This window comes from Cynocephalus volans, chromosome 4, assembly GCF_027409185.1.
Source record: "Cynocephalus volans isolate mCynVol1 chromosome 4, mCynVol1.pri, whole genome shotgun sequence".
NCBI lineage: Eukaryota > Metazoa > Chordata > Mammalia > Dermoptera > Cynocephalidae > Cynocephalus > Cynocephalus volans.
In genome coordinates, this window is record NC_084463.1 from 120297775 (window position 1) to 120314623 (window position 16849).

Sequence of the window (16849 nt, forward strand, 5' to 3'; positions counted from 1 at the left end):
ATTAGGCTTTAAGAAAAAGAAAAAAACTTTGCATGTTCTCTTTTACATTTTTGGCAGTCTGGGTGTGAATGAATGTAGGTTGTGTAAGATACCAAACCCTGTTGCTACCTTGTATTTTAAGTTTGTTTTATTGTTGTTGTGGGTTTTTTGTGTGTGTTGGTATTTTGATCATGATCCTTATCTTTGCCTTTGCTACCTGGCATGCAGGAGTGGATTTTGGAGAGCTGGGATTTGCACAGCTGATTTGGCCTCAAGCGCTCGCAGGTGCCAGGGCATCAGCTTTGTGGCCACAGCTTGTCTATCGCGGGAGAAAAAAAAAAAAAAAAAAGCAATGTGCATTGTTGAATGACAAAGGAAATGGGGCGGAAAATTAAAGAATCTTTCTACAATGGTGATGGGGACTCGGGCACCCCACGGCCGTGATCTGAAATCCAAAGAGGGCGGGGAGCTCATGGCTGTAGGGCTATTTTCACCCATTCCTTTTACCCCCTCCCAAAACCATTTCTGCCTCTTTTCTTAGTTCATCTTCCATCAGGGAGGGAATATTAGCTTCTTTATGTCATCTGGTTATTGACGAGACGGGCAAATTGAGACATACTGATTGCAGTCTTTCTTGGAGAAAGAAAAAAAAATCCTGGTTCCAATTTGTTCCTCCAGATATTGTCTGGACCTGAGTTGTGAACGTCTCCATATGTAGATATCGGTATTTTAAAAGCTGCTATGACTTTATTTATATTTTTTGCACGAACTTGACGTTGTGTTTGCAGGATTGCAGTGCTCCCAAAGAAATGAATAAACAACCAGCAGCTAACAGCCTGGAGGCGGCGGCGGCGGCGCTGGGCCACCCACATGGTCCTTGCGCTCCTAGGACGAGCCCGGAGCAGGAGCTTCCCGCGGCGGCTACCGCGCCACCGCCACGTGTGCCCAGGTCCGCTTCCACTGGCGCCCAAACTTTCCTATCCGCGGATGCGCGAGCCTGTGAGGCCGAGCGGTCGATAGTGGGGTCTTGCAAACTCAGTAGCCAGCGGGCGCAGGCGGTCTCGGCGGCTCTGCGGGACTTAAGCGAGGCGCACGGCGTGCAGGCCTCCCTCCCTTCTGGGGGCACCGGGCCCGGCAACGCGCTGCACTGCAAGATCCCGGCTCTGCGCGGCCCGGAGGGGGATGCGAACGTGAGTGTGGGCAAGGGCATCCTGGAAAGGAACAATACGCCAGCCGTGGGCTGGGTGAACATGAGCCAGAGCACCGTGGTGCTGGGCACGGATGGAATCACGTCCGTGCTCCCGGGCAGCGTGGCCACCGCTGCCACCCAGGTAAGCAGGTCGCTCTCGCCGGCACCGAGGTGAGCCAGGCCGTGGCGGGTGCACGTGTGCTGATGGGGAGAACGGTTGGCAGTGCCAGGTGGTGTCTGCGGGAGGTAGCTTCGGGGCTTCGGAAGCTCGCACTGCGCTGGGGTCGCCAGTTCAGGGCGCGAGGGCTGCAGTGACCCTGCCAGAGGGACTGCTACCTGTCCCTACCAGCCTTGGAGGTAGCAGAAATACGGGTTGCAGACCCATTATGGAATTGAGGCAGATAGAGTCCACCCCTTTATGCAGAAAGGACTCCCCCTCCTGCCAATGACTGAATCTTTTCTTTAAAACAAACAAACTTAATTAAAAGAAAAAAGAACATACGAAGAAAACCCGAGGGGCGGGGGGGGGGGGGACGGGGACAGTAGTTTAATTTCTGTAGCCTTTACACTGCGGGTTACCTGTTTATCACTTGATAACCTGCTTGATAGAAGTGGTTTTACACGAGGCTACTGAAGTGCAAGCTTTAGGGTCTATCTTTTGTCTGGGCCCTTCCAAAACCTGAGATCTAATTTTGCCATCATAATTTTGTATTTTTTTCCCCTAAAGTGGACCTCTCTCAATTATATAAGCTTCGTTTGCCACCAACTTGGATCCATCCTTGCATTCGATCCTTTACCACTCAACCAGTCATGATTGAAAACCCATAGAGCGAATCCCGGTTCCTGGTTATGAATCGAGGCAACTATTGCTGCCGGCCCCTCTCCCCTACAGGCTTTTGCTTTCTTCCATTTCTCTTCAGTTTCTCCTTCCTTCTCAGAGCTCTTTTTTCTTCTCTTCTGTTTCACCCACTTCAGCCCTTCCCTTCCCATTGCCTGCCTTTCTGCAATCTTCTCTCCTCCCCTGGGCTCAGGGGCTAAGCACGTGTCCCCGCTGTGAGCCCGGACCAGATTATGTGCCTGTATGAGATGTAGGGTTCACACAGCCCTCTATTCTTAGTCACTCTAGTGTTTGTACTCTCTCTCTCTCACACACACACATACACATTCACACTTAACCACAGGTCCACATAACAGAAGCTCAGCTGTTAGAATAACTTGAAATGAACGTACTTAAGACTTTCCCACTTGACCTTGCTTCTGGGGTCTGTTTCTGGAGAGTTTATCTATGAGTATTAACTGCCTCTGACAGAATGTAGCCAACAGTGTGACCTAGGTGGAGTTGAAAATTTGTTTCACATGCCTTGCTGAACCTCCGCACTGCGGCAAAAGGAGTTGGAACTCCCACCCTACCCTGCCCTGGAAGGGCTGGAGGGTGGGGTTAGGAGTGGAGGTGGTATGTGTGTGGGAAGAGTGCAGGGAGGATGTGAAAGATGTCCAGGTTCCTGAGGGTACTTATTTTCAGCCCTGTCCATCTTTCTGATTGTGTCTTTGTGACACCCACCTAGCCCGCCTTCTCCCTCCCCAAGGCTTCCTCTCCTTTCGAAAGCTGCTGCTTTAGCCGGCATGGCTCCTGGAACAGTGTGGGACATAGGAAGTGGAGGGGGACTGAGGAAGTAAAAGCCGTGCCATGGCCCAGTCCCTGGAAGCTTTGTGCAGGGTCCAGGTGTCCTGAATATCTTCAGAGTTCATTTGAGGTGGTCTTACCCTCAGCTTTTTTTTTTTTTTCTTGCGTAGTACTGAGGCATTCCAGAACCAGGCACTGTCCCAAGAAAGCATCTTAGTGTGAGCTTGGAGAAGTGAGCCTCAAAGATTCACAGATTGCTAGAGCTGGCAGGTGCCTCAGGGGACAATTTTTCTAAGCCCCTCATTTTGCAGGTAGAGATGCAGAGGCTCAGAGAGAGCAAGTGGCTTGCGTGGAATTATCCAGCTGATTAGTAGTAAAGTTTAGACCAGAACTCAAGTTTTCAGATGGCCTGTCTCTTACCATATCTCCCTTCTCTCTCTTGTTTTGGCTCCAAATCTCCCTCCTGCCCATCTCCCTTGCCCCACTACTGAAGGATGGCCCCTTAAGTTAGCTAACCAGGCAGGCTCTGCCTGAATGCTTTGTTAGAGAAAATGAGGCAGGTGCTCTGGCTGGCTTTGGCATTGCAGCTCTCTTTCTGGCCCTGGCATACACTCCAAAGAAAGAAAGGGTTGAGAAAGGGGTGGTGGTGAAGGTTTTATTGGGGAGTGGGGTTAGTTAGGAACCTGCTTGCTGGGAACTCTAGGCATGATGTTGGGCCTGCTTGCCAAATGAACTCTTGATGAAGGGTTGGGGATAGAGGGATCTGCTTGCAATCAACTTCCATGCTCAAGGTTTCAGGAGAGCTGCTTGCTGGTGTGCCCTGACTGTAGGAATTGGAAAAGAGGGGTTCAGGATCTGTTTTAAAAAGATCTTCAGAACAGACTTAGGGGCCTGCTTGCTGAAAGAATCTCAGCGCAGGGTTGAGGGCTGAGGTCCCTGCTTGTAGATGCATCCAGTCTTTAGAATTGGGGTCCTGCTTGCCGATGCATCCTCGGTTGAAAAGTGGGGGCCTGCTTGCTGGGAAGAACCCTTAGTCGGGAGGGAGGCGCGGAATGGGGCCTGCTTGCTGATGGACCTACTTGGGGCTGTTATCCGACCATGTGCTTTTCCGCCCCCAGGAGGACGAGCAAGGGGATGAGAATAAGGCCCGAGGGAACTGGTCCAGCAAACTGGACTTCATCCTGTCCATGGTGGGGTATGCAGTGGGGCTGGGCAATGTCTGGAGGTTTCCCTACCTGGCCTTCCAGAACGGGGGAGGTATGGCTTTTCCGCTCTTTCCGCCTGTGGCGTGGCGGGGCGGGCAGTTGAGGGTTGGGGGGACCCGAAGTCCTGGGGTTGGGCCGGGAGGGGAGGCTCAGGCTGGCCTCCTTACACTCCAGCCCCACACCCTGTAGGCACAAGTGCAAAGCCGGAGGGCAAGAACAGCCATAACCATTTGGCATTAGATCTTGAAGACCTTTATCTGGAGATGGAGTGCAGGGGAAGAGTGGGCCCCATGATCCCCCACTGGTCCAGTTTGAGGAGCTGGGTCCTGAGTCAACTGGGCATCGACAAGGGAAGTTTGGATTCTAGCCGTCAAGTATTGAGGAATTGGCTGCACTCTGCACACCTAATCGACTTTAGAGCCAGTAGCAGTGCAGTCCTGGGGGCCAGAATTAAAGATGTTTTAAGATAATAACCTGGAGATCTCAGCCTGCTTAGGAGACTTTGAGGGCGCTTGGGTCGTGGAACGCAGGACGCAGGTGGGCCAGGTGGTGCCAGGGGGGAGCGGCTGAGGTTGTGCTCTGGGAAACCTCTCAGGAGCACCCCTCAACCTTCTTGGGCAGAAGCAGGGCATATTTTGGTTGTAGTAAAATTGTTTAGCAAAAATAGTTTTCCTTTCATTTGTCCTAAGTGGGTGGAAGACGCTGTTTTGGAAGGAAACCAGAGACAGGGAGGACACCAGTTAGACATGCACCAGCTCCTGGGGGACTAGGATCTATTCCTTGTACTTCTTCTATACCCACCCAGGAGGGGCCCGATACAGTTAGGGTCCCCTTTGCTTGCCCTCCAGACGTTGAGCAGCCGGGCGGGGTCGGACTCTCGCCCCTATGTTGGCTAAGTGACAAGTCACCCTCTAGGAATAGGAATTTGCACCTAGGACTCTCGCCTTCATCTTCTCAATTGGACCAAAGGGACAAGAAATGCGCCCCCTCACCCCATAGGTCAGGCAGCTTAGGGGTTTTTGTTTTTGAATTTTTTGTCTCTTGGATCGTCTCCTGGCCTTCGGAAGTTGGTGCACCGGGACAGACAGGTGCAGCGCCACGGACGATTAAAACGGAAAAATAGGTGACCGCTCCCCTCCTCGCCCCACCCCCGGTTCAAATTAGGACACGTCGACAAGCACTTAGGAGGACCGTAGAGCGTTTACAATCAGGAGTGCCCTGAAAACAGAACGCGCTGGACACAGGAATACAGGCACCCCAGCTGGGCTTCTGCTTGGTTTTCCGCAGTCAGTCCTCAGACCAGGGTGCCATAAGAAGGCTTCCAAGAAGGCTAGAAAGGGGGTGGGTCCCCGGGATGGGGGGTAGGAAGAGAGTTCCAGCAAAGGGAGTTAGGCCCGCGAAAGTGCCCGTGCATCGCTCCCCCAGGATCTGCGAAGTGCGGGGCTGCGCGCGCGGCCGAGCGGTGCCCGGGGTCCGGGCGCAGCCGGGCGCAGAAGCGGGAGGCAGCCTTTTGCGCACTGCGACTCCGGGGCCCTGCGGCTGTCCGTGCCGGGTGGAGAGCTCGCCCCCTCTTTCCCAGGAGCAGAGGAGAGGATTGCATAGTCCACGTCTTTGTCGAAAACCCTGACAGGAGAGGATAAAACAGGGCCCGCGGTTTCACTCCCCAGCAGCCCTTGTCTGCTGCTGGCTCTTCCTCGCTTGGAGAGCTTGGGACGGGAAAGGTCCTTCCACCGGACAGGAAGCTGGGAGAAAGGTGGGAAAGGGCAGACTAGAGACAGATCAGGTTTCCTTTTGCAGAACACAGCGTTCTGGGTTTTGCCATCTCTAGTCTCCAAATTGACTCTGACCCATGCAACAGCACTTCTTGGCCGGACTCTTTTCAAAGATCATGGCAATTCTCCAAGCCCCTCCCAAAAAGCCTCAAAGAATCCTTGAACGGAGAGAACCCTAGAGAAGTCTCAGCAAATCTGTAGAGACCTACCAAGTACTATTGCCCTAGGCTGGGTGTTCTGGGGAATTAAGAGATGCAGGGTAAACTGCTCAGAGTCTAGACACATAAATATTATCAAGTGATCAGTGCCTGGGGAAAAGTACTGTGGGAGGACAGAGAAGGGAGACTTCCTAGAGGAGGAAGCATCTGAGTTGACCTTGAAAGATGGGAGAGATTTCTCATATGGAGAAGGAAGTTGAGAAGTGTGTGATGGTGGTTGTGGTGGAGAGAGGGGTGGGTATCCCGGCTGCCTGTCTGGCAGAACAGGCCCAACCCTGGTTGGCAGAAAATGTGCAGATAGATAACTTGGGGTACTGTAGAAGAGGGCTTCTAGAATCCAGCTTAGAAGATACTACGTCCTTGGGGAGGGGCCAAGGCTTGATGAGATTTCACCAAATCTGCTTCAGTAGGGAGTCAAAGGCATGGATTTGTTGAACCCTAGGGGGATTAATTTGGTGGAGGTGAAGTGCTATGAAGAATACAGCTCCACAGCACAGAACCTCTAGCAATCTGTGTGGTGGGGAATTGAAACAAGGAGTGTATTTGCATGGTTATCCTTATACTTTTTGGAGAAGGGCTCTTAGATGTCTGTGGGTGCCTGTTGTTGGCCTGGAATATCAAAAGCTTCTTCAGAAAAGGAGCTAAATTATCTTTAGTTCATTGAGAGGGAGACCAGCCCCCCATCCAGTGGGTTAAGGTGGGCCAGAGCCCTGCCTTTGCCTCCCAGGGCTCTCACTTCCCATTCTCTTTCCAAGGTGCTTTCCTCATCCCTTACCTGATGATGCTGGCTCTAGCTGGACTGCCCATCTTCTTCTTAGAGGTATCCCTGGGCCAGTTTGCCAGCCAGGGGCCAGTGTCTGTGTGGAAGGCCATCCCAGCTCTACAAGGTGAGTGCGGCCTTCTTTCCAGCCTGCTCAGGACCTTACCCTGCCCTCTCTAGTACCATGCAGCCCTAGGAAGGGAGACCTGCTTTTGTAATCATAGAACTCACCCCTTCCTTCCTTTATTCGACCCTTGTGAAGAATGGCCCAAGATCATCTCTGGCACTGTTGAGCTCCTGGCAGAATGCCTCAATGTCCTTGGTAGATATAGAGTCCATTTTACTATCAGTGCATCCATCTGCACAAGAGAGTCAAGACCTAGGTCCCCACCCTGTGCCCAACTGTAAGAATTCCACAGGATTTGGGATGGGATGAATCCCTGGAATTTTTGCTTCCACAGGCTGTGGCATCGCAATGCTGATCATCTCTGTCCTAATAGCCATATACTACAATGTGATTATTTGCTACACGCTTTTCTACCTGTTTGCCTCCTTTGTCTCTGTGCTGCCCTGGGGCTCCTGCAACAACCCTTGGAACACTCCAGAATGCAAAGACAAAACCAAACTTTTATTAGGTAAGTTTGGATATACCTGCCTTAGGTGTGTGTATTTCGAACCATTCGTTCAACAAAATTAATCAAGCACGTATTAGGCATGCAAGGCTCTATGTTAGGTATTAGGGGTATGGAGATTAAATAAAACACCCAAGCATACTTAATTCTAACATTTAAGGAGCTCATGGCCCAAAGGAGGGGTAATCAAATTTTTATTTGCTCATGAATAGCTGAAGTGTTTGTTAAAAATGCAGATTCACAGGCCCACCTGATAGTCTGATTTATGGATTTGGGTGGAGCCAGGAAATTTGCATATTCACAAGGCCCTTTAGGATCTTATTTTGTTTCCTAGTGTGTTTCTTAGACTGCCAGCATCCCCTGGGAGGTGGTCAGAAGCCCCACCCTAGCCTTCCTGAATGAGAAGCTGCATTTTAACTAGATCCCCAGGTGACTTGTCTGCACGGTAGGATTTGAAAAGCAAGGCTGTAGGTCCTAGAGTCTAGGAGAGGCATCCTGGGGTCACATTTCACAAAATACTGCTCAGTGCACAAGGTAAATATGAGAGCAGACACTTCGATTTAGAGAAGTGTAGATAGAAGGGTACATAATGTAGTACCTAGAAGAGGGCCAGTCTGCTGGGGAGTCAGGGAGTGTTCCTGGAAGAAGATTCAGATGTGAAATCGATTGGGACTTGAGGACTTGGGGGAAACTGTCAGCTTCTGGGGTGAAGGGCAGGAGAGTGAACGTGAAGAAGAGTAGGGCAGATATATAAGAAAGGCTTTCTGGTCTATAAGACATCTCTGCCATTGACTGTACATGTGTCTGGGTCACGTAACTTCTCTCTGGATCTCAATTTTCCTCATCTGAAAAATAGAAATAATAATATTCTTCACCCTACCAACCTTATGGGATTGCTGTAAGCAGAAAATAAAGAGGGATATGATACAATTGCAGAAGTATAAAACTCTACAGATAGTGTGCTAATATCAGTCACTTTTAAAAGCTCTGGTCATTTTAATGAGGACCTATAAGCAAGTAGTTTCTTCCTTCCTGGTAGGTCTGTTTATTCCCTTAAGCTGGGTCCATGCTGAGTCCAGCTTCTTCCGATCTCTATATGATTGGCAGTTAGTGTTGGCCTCCTAAACCAGCTCTTTTCCCCTTACAGTCTGCACATTGCAGAGCTAGGACATTATTAACCCTTTGAGTGTGTTAATAGTAAAAGATGAATTCTTCCATTCCACAGCCCCAGAGAGATGCATGTACCTAAAGACAATAATTCACAATGGAGTATTTTTACACACGCATGCATGTACATGCACACCACATCCAGCCTCCATCTGGAGAGGCTTTGAATAATAAGACTGAAGGGGAACTAAAACTAGAGATACTTGCTTATTAAATTCAAACCCTGTGCACCTGGAAGTTCAGGAATGGAGGGGTAGAGATTTATGGTGGTTCCCAGGTGTGTGGTTCACTAGTGGTATGACCAAGCGTAAGTTTTCCTTAGCCTCTCTGGGCCTCGGTGTTCTCATCTTTACAATTTCCCTGTTGATGGCTTCCTAGGTTAAAAATGGTTCTCAGTCCCGGCTGGTGTACATTAGAATCACCTGGTAACTAACAAATGAAAACATCACTTAGAGTCTACCCTGGACCAATTAAATCAGACTATCATCTGGGGATGGAGGCTAGGACTCTATATTTTTAAAGTTTCTCAGGTGCAAACAGAGGTAGGAACAACTGGGCTGGAGGTTGTCTGTGTCCCTTAATTAGGCTGCCCTTCCCCAGTTTAGGAATGGAGTGCCCCCCTTTTTTGCCCTGTATGCTGCAGCTCAGCATTCAGCTCTACAAAACTGCTGTCTGGGAGAGTCCCACTTGATAGCTGTTCACTGATTCACAACTAACCATCGGATGCCAGAATAGCTTCCTGAAAATAGTTGCCATGTTAGGCAAAGTGCATTTTCCAGGGTGTGAGTTCTGTAATGAAGAAATACCTCAAGGTCATAGATTATCCCAGAGCTCTGCTTATCCTTTTGCGATTGTGCCTGGGAGGGAAGTCACTTTCTAAGGAAATGCCCACTGGAGAGGGGCTGTTGCATTGATTCAGTCTTCTTGGGATGCTTCCCCGGGGACTTCCCTCAGGGACCACATGTGTCCCAGTGATCAGTGTCCTGAAGCTGTCCTACAGGGGAGAGAGTAGTTCATAAATGCTGTTCTTCACTAATATTTGTACAGCACCTTAATACTTAATAGCTAGCATCACTTACTACATGCTAAGCATCATGTTAAACCCTTTATTGTATTACCAATGTTAAGATGAACCACAAGCTAACATATGGACTCTATCATTGTTTCCATTTTATAGGGGTAAAAATCAGGAGCTCAGGGTCATAAAGTTAGCTGTGTGGTAGACCTGGGATCTGAACCCAAGTTTGTCTGCTTCCCAAGGTCACAGTCCCAACCATCATGCTAAATGCTTCCCAGTTCACAAAGCAGCTTCATAAATGATATCTCTGTTATTCCTAACAAGAGCCCTATGGGTTCCAAATGGCAAGTGACATGATCCACTATTCTTCAGGTGACAAAGGGGACTTTAAGGCTCAAACTATAAGTTGAAAGGTAGAACCAGCACTGGAATTTGGGTCTCATGACCCCAGATTCTCTGCTTGTCCAGGGTTCTTGAAGAGTCCTTGGTCCAGCAAGTTCTATTCCACCAGTTCTGCGGAGTGATGTCATTCCAGGTGTTCCTAACTGATGTTCGTGGTTGAGATCCTATGGAATAAAAGGAAAGCTTGTCTGAACAGTAGCTTGACTTAGTACTTCCACTTCTGGGAATCAATCTGACAGGGGAAATAGAGACGCAAGACTGTTAATTGCAGCCATATTGCATACAATATTGGAAAACACTAGAAACGCTTATATGTGTGACAAAAATTCACATAATTGTCAGTAATTCCATAGTTCAAATAAGTTATGGTTATCCATAGGATGAAGTATTTTATAATCATTTAAAATGAATATTTATAAAACATGGGGAAATCCTCACTGTATCATATTCAGTGTAAAAGCAGGATACAGGTTTATAGTATAATTTTATCTTTACTAGCAATATGTACATGGATAGAAAACATAGGAAGGTGATTCTTAAACTAAATAACAAACAGAGAGAAACTGTCTAAAGATAATGAGTTAAACTGAGAATAGAACATTGCAATGGGAATATGTGTGCCATAGTAGACTATGTGTATTCAGGGAGGTAAAGGAAGAGAAAGGGTTTTAAAAGAAAAGTGATGGAGGATTACATGATTGTTTGGGATAATTATCCTTGGCTACAAGGATCATTAAAAAGGGTGAGGCCAGTCGGAGGTTGGACAGGCAGTTGCTGGGCAGATGTTCTCGCAGAAATATTTTTTATTAAGGGTGCAATGGCCTCTGTGCAAAGTTGTGACTTTGCAGAGTCCTTTGTGATAGTTCTTGTTATAGGAGATTCATGCATGAGAACTCCCCTTTACATGGCCTTTCCCAGGCTCTACTTGTTTTTTAATGTAAGCAACTCCATTTTGATTTTGAAAACTTTCACATGATACACAAAACATTAACAGTGCTGGATTTGGGGCCACTCTTTTCTACCTTTTATTTATTTATTTTTCTCATGAGCATGTTTTTATTTTATAGTTTATATGTGTGTGTGTACTTTTTGTTAAGAGCAAGCCAAGCATGTTGACTGGACCAAGCACATGGGTGCATGCCCAAGAGGCAGAGAACCCCTGCCCCTGGTTTCCGGTCCGGCTCACAATAACCCAGGACACATGAAAAGGAGACTAAAATCATTACACAGCTAAGCTCCTAGTCGACTGATACAAACCATAAAAACTGTGCAAGCTCTGAGCACAAAAAGATAATAGACATTATTCATTTTGATTATTCCCTGAGACCTATGGACAGACTCAGCAGATCCTATCTCACTCTTAGCTAGTGCTTAAATTTCTTTTTTTTTGTTAAGAAAACAAGGTGTCAATCCCCACTCTTTGTGCAGCCCCACCCTGTCTTTCTCTGTATTATCTAGCACGAGCATATTCTATTCCTTGGGCCAGGCTATCCTTTGTGGGAGTATTGGTCCTTTAGGGTTCTGGGGTGACTTAGAAAAGGTGATGGTGGCCTGACTTGCAGAGACTTAGGCACCTTTAGCACCCCATTTCTCTGGGGATCAATTGAGAGTCCAGAGGACAGCTATTCCCTAATAGACATACAGAGCGAGTTTAGGTGATGGAAGAACTCCTCCCAGTGGTGTTGCACAAACGACCTTCCAGACTTACCCTCTCCCTCACTACCCCCTCACTACCCACACCCTGTGACAGCCAAGCAAAAGGTCTCATCCTAGGAGAGAGGAGATAAATGGCCCACCATTGCGACCTCCGATCACAGGGGGGAGATGTTTGTGCCATGCCCTCTCCGTGCTGCTAGGGACATACTAGCTGGAAGCTCTGCTTCACCGTGGAGATGCCAGGGCATGAAACCCACCTCAGCCCCAGAGAACGTCCTGGACCAGGCCGGGGGGGGGGGGGGGGGGGGGGCGGTGGAGTGTGCGACGTATTTCTCAGGTGCAGGTTTTAAGAGACGTTGTCTTCTTCAGGGCGACTCAACCCTCCAGCTATCTGTCACAGAGACACTAATCTGTGCCCTGACTTGCCGGGTGAGACCAACGACTGTTTTGTGAAAATAGGAACTAGCTGGGTCACTTAAAATGGGAACAACATAAATACCATTTCTATTTCTGGGATGGCTTGATTTTCATTAGAACTTTAATTAAATGATTCCTTTTCTCTCTGGTCTTTCATGTGCTTTCATTTATTAATAATTGCCGGAGTAAAGAGAATCCCATTCCAACAGTTTCCCATTTAGCATGATCATTATCGCGGTTCTTTGTTCGGGGTTGCTGGGCCGAAGAGCTCTCCGGTGAGCAAACCAGTCCTCATTCCCTCGCTGGCAGAGCCGAGGGCTCCGGGCGCTGGGAAGCATGCGCCTGCCGCCCAGTGGTAGGAAGGGGTACTGCAGGAGTCTGGAAGTTGCAAAGAGCATGCGGTGGAGAGCCTCGCTGCACCGCCTGAATGGTGACCTTGCGTGGCTGTGACGGGCAGCGATTCACAGACATCCTGAGACGCTCTCTAGGGAAGCTGCCCGCGTGCTCCACAATGGCGATTTTGGAAGCAAGTGATTTGGCTTTGGCCTGGTGTTAGTGATCTCTTCAGTCTTAGGGGATGGAGGTACTTTTTGGCAAGAGCGCGAGAAATAACTGCTTTTCTTGTTTACAGGGAAAAAAAATGTGGATGATGCTTTAACTGTCTTCATTTAGGTCGTAAATATCCGATAGTTATTAGGTCAGAATCCTCCTGAAACTCTGTTATTTGATTAGACTAGAGAAGATAATATTGAACAGGAAGGTACCTTGAGGCCTCTAAAGCAGAGGTTCTCAACTAGGGGAGATATTACAGGGGACATTTGGCAATGTTCAGAGACACTTTTGGTTGTTGCACCCCTGGGGCTGGGTGCTCCTGGTGTTTAATGGGTGGAGGCCAGGGATGCTGCTAAATATCCTGCAATACACAGGACAGCCTTCCACAACAAAGAATTGCTGTACCCAAAATGTCATTAGTACTGCTGTTGAAAAACCCTGGTCTAGAGAGCTAATCAAAGGGAAGAGATCCTTATGATTGCTTTAATCTTTACCCAATATTCTGAGATATTTTGGGGTATGTGTGGGAGGCAGTAGGTAATTTATGCAGACAGGTGAGGAGCTCGTGGGAGGTGACACTGAGGATTAGAGAGCTTACCTCATGAAAAGGTATAACTATGATTGATTTACGGCTAAAATGTGTGGAGTGCCAACTGTGTGCCAGGCATCACGTGAATTTTTTTATTCATGGTCTCACTTAATTTGGTCCTGCAACAACCTTGTGAACTAGATACAACTATTACCAGAAAACAGAGGCTTGGACAGACAAAAGAACTCATCCAGGCTCTCAGGGCTAGTGGAACTCCTGAACCCATAGTATTACCCACTTTGCTATTCCACAGAAGGTACGAATTGGGAGTTCACACACTGGATCTAGGCTGCAATGCTTTTCGCTGTTGTTGTTCATAGTATTTAAAAACAACTTTAACTCATTTTCAACATTTTAAAATGGGGAAATTTCATGCATCTTTTGCCAGAACATCTGGGACAGCGTGGCACTGATTGGTTGGAGTATTCTCTGGTTTGCCACATTCCCCACCTTTCCTTTTCATCTTCTGTTTCATGCCTTCCTTATTTGTGTCACTAGCCTGGCCTGTGTAGGTATTTGAATTTGTGACTCCTGCTCTCTATTTCACAGTAGACTGGTTAAGAGCATGGACTCCAAAAAAGAGAGCTTGTTTGCATCCTGGCTTGATGCATAACGTTGGTGATAGACTGCATCTCTGTGTCTCAGTTTCTTTATCGGTAGCATAGAGATAGTAACAGTACCTACCTCATAGGGGTGGTGTGAGGCTTAAATTCATCAATGCATATAAAGCACTTAAAACCGTTCTTGAGACATGGTAAGTGCTATGTAAGTGTTAGTTGTTATTGTTATTACTATTTGCTCCTTTACAAAATAATATCCTTTGGGATTAGTCCTGGTAGACTCTTTATTTAAAATATCTGCCAATTTATCTGTATTACAATTTAGAGAGGCATTGTAATACGGTAAGAAAGGCTTCAGCTTCTTCCTATTTAAAAAGAAGATAATAGCATGCACCTCCTGGGTTTTACTAAGCTGACATGGTTAATTCCCTCTCCTATCCCAGCCTAGGTCAGGATTTCTCAACCTCAGCACTATTGACATTTCGGACCTGATAATTCTTTGTTGTGGAGGGCTCCCCTGTGCATAACAGGATATTTAGTAACATCTCTGGCTTCTACTCACAGCAGCACCTGGTCCCTCAGATGAGACAACTAAAAATGTCTCCAGACATAGCCATATGTCCCCTGGGGGAGAAATTCGTCCCTAGTTGAGAACCAATGTGTTAGGTAGGTCCTGTTGCAGGGTCAGCAGCACTTGGTGTGGCCTCTGTGTCTAACCCACAGGAGAGTAGAAAGCACGTGGCACACGTACTTTAGAGTACTTACTGTGTGTCGGCCTTGGTGCCAGGCAGTGGGTTCAAGGTGAGCTCATTAGTAAGCCTTCTGTAGCAGTAGCCCTTCAGGAGGGTTATTATTCTCTGATTAAATTCATTTCTGCAAGTCATTTATTTTCTGTAGTGTCATAAGAATCTGGATTTGAATCCTGATTCTCTTCCTCATTAGCTATGTGGCTTCAGTAGAGTTGCTTAAACTCTTTAGCCTGCTTCCTTATTTTAAAAATGGAGGTAACAGCACCTCCTGCATAGGCTGCTCTGAGGATTAAATGAGGTAATGCATGTATAGAGGGTTCTCCATGAATGCAAGACTTTGCTATCAGTCGAAGGCACTGCTGAGGGTACGGGGACTCCGTGATGAATAAAACATGATTCTGTGGTTCTTCTCCAGCTGGCTTTGCTTGGTTAATACTTTCCCAAAGTTACTCTCTAATACTTGGCACATATTTTTGGTTTTTGTTTTTAAACTGGTAGAGAGAGGCATGTGTGTATTTTCTGCACATATTTCACTGTGTTTCTATTCTGTCCTCTCTTATTTAAACAGATTCCTGTGTTATCAGTGACCATCCCAAAATACAGATCAAGAACTCGACTTTCTGTATGACTGCCTATCCCAACTTGACAATGGTTAACTTCACCAGCCAGGCCAATAAGACGTTTGTCAGTGGGAGTGAAGAATATTTCAAGTAAGACAGCTTAAAAAAAATGCTTTTTAAGAGAAACCCAGTGAATTAATAAACATGTAACTTGTAGAACAAAGGTGTAGTGGCCCGAGGTGTGGCGGTCCTCTGCAACCTCTCTATCTACTGGAGTGATCGGGGAAGAAGATTTTTTTTTTTTTTTGGTTTGGCTTCCAAGAGCAGATTGTTGTGCCTTGTGGGCCTGTAAAGGAGAGTTGACTGAATGCTGGTTGGTGGGAACAGAATCAGTGCTGCTGTAATTCACAATGTTGATGAAAAAACATTTTAAAACCTTAAGCAAAGGGAATCTAAGCAGACCTTCAGGTTTCCAGACTATTTTTTTTTTCATCTGCCTTTGACTTTTAGGGAAGAGAGGCAAAAAGTAAGAAAACAGGTCATGGTCCAAGTTTCAGTTTGAACAAGAACTAATTTCATTTTTTTTTAAAAACAGCATTACCTTAGTTTTGTGCTTTCTACATCTGTATTGCTGAGCATTGAAGACAGAGGTTCAGGGAAACTAGGAAATCCTCAGCCACCACAGGAGGCCTATCAGTTCATTTCCATTGCTTATAATAAAATACTTGGAACTGGGTAATTTATAAAGAAAATGAAATTTATTGCTCACAGTTTCTGAGGCTGGGAAGTCCAAAGTCCATCTGGTGGTGGTGACAGTGACCCAGGGATCACACATTGCAAGATGGTGGAAACAGAGGGAACAGAGAGAGCAAGAGAGAGACAGACTCTCCTCTTCTTTTCAAGCCCTCAGAGCCACACCCTTGACCACCATTTTTAATCCATTCACTACTGCACAGTCCTACAGTCCAGTCACCTCTTCGAGGACCCTGCTTTCAATTACTGTAATAGGATTTCCCACCCTCTTCACAGTCACAGTGGGGGCTAAGTTTCTAATACACAAAACTTGGGGGACACAATTCAAGCTTCAGGGAGTTTTGGGGGGACATAATTCAATCCACCACAGGAGGATTTAGTAAAGTTTATGAAAATATATCTTAAGGGAGGTAAATGAAGACAGAGCTCAACAGAGGGTAAATAATGTTCTCTAGCTAAGCTTTAAGTCAGGGGTTGTAAACTCAGATGTAATCAGGGGCTTGGCAGGAAGATAAATGAGTGAAATACAAATGAGCAAGACGACAGAGAGTGGTGGGGACTGCAGCAAATGGGAGACGACGCCTGCCACGTGTCAGGGAAGCTGGTGATGCTCAGCCCCAACTGATCCCTGCCTTCTGGGATTATGAGCCACTGCTCCCAGAGCTTCCATTTTGCAAGAGAATTTGGAAATAAAATCTGTACTTTCATGTGATCTCCCCCATTTTAAATGTAAGCAAAATAATTCACATAGAACATTGGGGTCAAATAAAATGCAAATTATCAATGGGCCTCTGTTAATGGTACTTAGATGATCAGAAATGGTCACATAACCTCACTATTTCTCTCAAATACTATTAATTCCTGTTCCAGGTTTTCCCTCCTGTATGGATTCACAGGGGATATAGTTGTCCCCTGTAGAACAGAAGGGAGACTTAGGCTGAATGATTAAATAATCCCTTTTGAAGATAACTACCATGGAGTGGTAGGGGTGGACCTTGATTCCCCCTGAGCACTGAGGAACTGAGTTTGTCCTGGAGGTACGATGAA

General features: G+C 47.0%; 1 protein-coding gene across 1 annotated transcript in view; it reads left to right on the forward strand.

Moving 5' to 3' along the window:
• The first annotated feature begins 394 nt into the window (after window positions 1-394).
• Window positions 395-16849, forward strand: part of SLC6A5 (solute carrier family 6 member 5) — a 48818-nt gene continuing 32363 nt past the window's right edge. Inside the window, exons 1-6 of the mRNA XM_063094977.1 lie at window positions 395-457; window positions 768-1310; window positions 3911-4049; window positions 6743-6874; window positions 7209-7382; window positions 15058-15199. Of these exons, the coding sequence (XP_062951047.1) occupies window positions 395-457; window positions 768-1310; window positions 3911-4049; window positions 6743-6874; window positions 7209-7382; window positions 15058-15199 (1193 nt within the window). The remainder of the gene's footprint in view (window positions 458-767; window positions 1311-3910; window positions 4050-6742; window positions 6875-7208; window positions 7383-15057; window positions 15200-16849) is intronic.